This window comes from Cystoisospora suis (genome assembly GCF_002600585.1).
Source record: "Cystoisospora suis strain Wien I chromosome Unknown contig_5657, whole genome shotgun sequence".
NCBI classification, from domain to species: domain Eukaryota; phylum Apicomplexa; class Conoidasida; order Eucoccidiorida; family Sarcocystidae; genus Cystoisospora; species Cystoisospora suis.
Window position 1 is genome coordinate 1 of NW_027158447.1, and position 2,575 is coordinate 2,575.

The 2,575-nt window shown below is 53.8% G+C and overlaps 1 protein-coding gene across 1 annotated transcript; it reads left to right on the forward strand.

Moving 5' to 3' along the window:
• Positions 1-5: 5 nt before the first annotated feature.
• Positions 6-1,486, forward strand: CSUI_009468 (uncharacterized protein; the record flags this gene model as incomplete). The annotated part of the gene is made up of 1 exon (XM_068069584.1): positions 6-1,486. A coding segment is annotated over one exon (234 nt), but the record flags the coding sequence as incomplete, so codon positions are not given.
• Positions 1,487-2,575: the final 1,089 nt, after the last annotated feature.

Below are 2,575 nucleotides of genomic sequence, written 5' to 3' on the forward strand. Positions count from 1 at the left end.
CCTGTGGAAAGGAAAGGGAAAAAAAAGACCCCGTCTGAAGGGGAGGAAGGCGGACAGGAGGGATGGATGGAGAGGGCCATCCCAGGTGTGGAGCAGCGGAAAGGCGGCAGCAGTTTGCGCACGCTCTGGCCAGGCGCGTCAGCCACCGGCTGGCTGCAAAGAAGAGGAGAAACGAGACTACTGTGGTTCTTCGACTGATGGGAAGTCCGGCTGCTTTTGCTTTCTCTTTGGGAAGAGTTGATTTCCGATGGTCTGGCGTCTTCGTAGCAGTGGTTTCACGGGAGCAGTAGCAGTCGTGAAAGGCACCGCCGTGTCAGTGTTTCATGAAGGGGCCATAGATGGTCTCCAGAATATGCTATCCGGAAGTGTGGATGCACTACGAACTCGAAGTGTGTGCTAACTCTCACCTTTCCCGACTGACAGCTCTCGTGAGTTCGGACTCATTCCTATCCCTGTTGGTATCAGTTGGTTTTCTTGAAGATATTGTAAGGGGGTGAGTGAACGGACAGCCAGCGCCATACGGCTTGGCGGTCAGTGCAGGAGGAACCCGCGCTGGCACACTGAGGGAGTGCAGAAGCGATATTCAAATGCTACTCTTCGTGCAAGCTCCTGTTTCTGGCGCGGCGCTGTAGACCGCGATAGGTGGCGCGCATCGTTCGTGCCGGAACTAAGGTTCGCCGTTCCGCCTCGTCAACGACAGCTGCCTCCACATGTGCAGCTAACACGCGGCTGGCGCCCTGCACCTGACTGTTGTTTCATAGGTGGGCATCTTCAGGAGAAACGACAGGTTTTCCATTGCCACTGACTGACTTCAAGAACAAAGTACGCTAAATCTCGGTGAGTTGCTGTGTGCCTCCGCCCTGCGGGGGGTGAGGAAAGACTGATGTCACTACGGGACCGGTAAGGCCAGCACTTCACACGCGCGTCTACGTCTTCTTTCCGATCAATCAGGGTTCAGCCGTGTGTCGTCCTCGTCCTCGAAATGCCGCTGCCGCAGGGGTGAAACGGTCTAGACGTAAGCGGTGCCACACCGACAGCCCCGCCTCTGTAACAGAGCTGACACAGCTTGTCGATATTCGAGCAGCTTCGGCCGGTGCTGCGGACGGTGGCTGTCTCCTGCGAAAGCTATGTCACTTGTGTGCTGCTTGAGCTTAGCGTACCCGTAGCTTGGAGGAAATCGACACTCGTGTGGCTTTTGAGCGGGGCCTACCCGTAATCTGGAGGGGAACAGAAAGAAACAGAGAAGAAAGGAAAATAAAGTTTGTTCTTCGGACGGCACTACGATCCTTTAGTTAACAATTCTCAAAGCCTTTTCTCAAGCCTTTCTAATTGCATCACTCTTAAGGCAGGAATGCTCGTGTTTCTTGCAAGTAGCCCCCGGTACTATGGGTATATGACGTGTATCACGCTGTTCATGATGAACTTTCCCGGTAGCTTTTCCGATGCCTCGGAAAACTGGTCCTCTACTTGTCTAAACTCTTCGGTTAATGATTTTTACCTGCTTTCCGGTGCTTGAAGGGCACTATCCCCGGAAGGTTCAGCGGCTGCCGATTCGCGGGTGCATACTGTAGTGCCTGAAACGATCAGGTCACCACGCGCGGGCGTTGGGAAATCGTACAAAGTTCACAACACAGAGTCTTATACCAGCAACCCAGGGGCTGTTCCACGCGAAGCTGTCTTCGTGTGCGTCGGTGCACCAATAAGCCATGAAGGTAACGGGGTAGGCGTGAGCTCCGCCACGCCCAACACGATCGGCAACGGCGATCCGCTCGTAGTCCGCGACTGTTGCTAGGAGAGCACTTGATGCTCGAAGGTATAATTAATCACACGTGCTGGGAGTGACAGGGATCCCGCAGGATGAATACTCTCCTCTTTTTTCCCGTTTCCACCATAAGAAGACACTTCCCTTTCTTCCCCCAGCACAGCAACATGAGCGCTGTCACGGTCTTCAAGTCCCTAAACTAACCGGACTAGTTTGACCTTACCCTCACGTTGGATTACGAGGACTCCCAGGTGACTGTTACGACTCCATAGGGGTACGGTCTAGCCGCCAAGCCCTGCTAACCACAGGTGGGGGTGTATCGAGCACGCTAGCCGTAGTGGAACCAACGAGTTAGGTCCCCAGATGCGTTGTGCGCTGAGTTTCTGCCTTCGGGACTGTCAGGATTTTGCAACATTGCCTCGACCGCCACGGAATAGTGACCTATTTTTAACAAGATGGCGTCGTAAACCGCACAGGGCCAAGGCAGACTTCCACGACCTACCGAAATCCAAGTTACGTAACGCCACAGCGAAGGAGGAAGAAAACCTCGTAATCCCACGGCAATAGGAATCAATTCTGGACCCCACATGCTCTCCAGCTGCAAAGCAACAAAGGCGGAGGATTCAACACAAGATCAGGAGATCGACGCACATCAAGCTCAAAAGTTCAGGTTGCGACAAAAAGGGCAGGGGTGTTCTCCAGCAACCGAGATGTAATGTTTCTTGGCGTCCAGAGACTACGCGAACTCGCCTTCGGCTCCCGAAGGAGTGACATCTCGACTGGTTGTGGGCTGATTGTAATGATTCTTGGTGT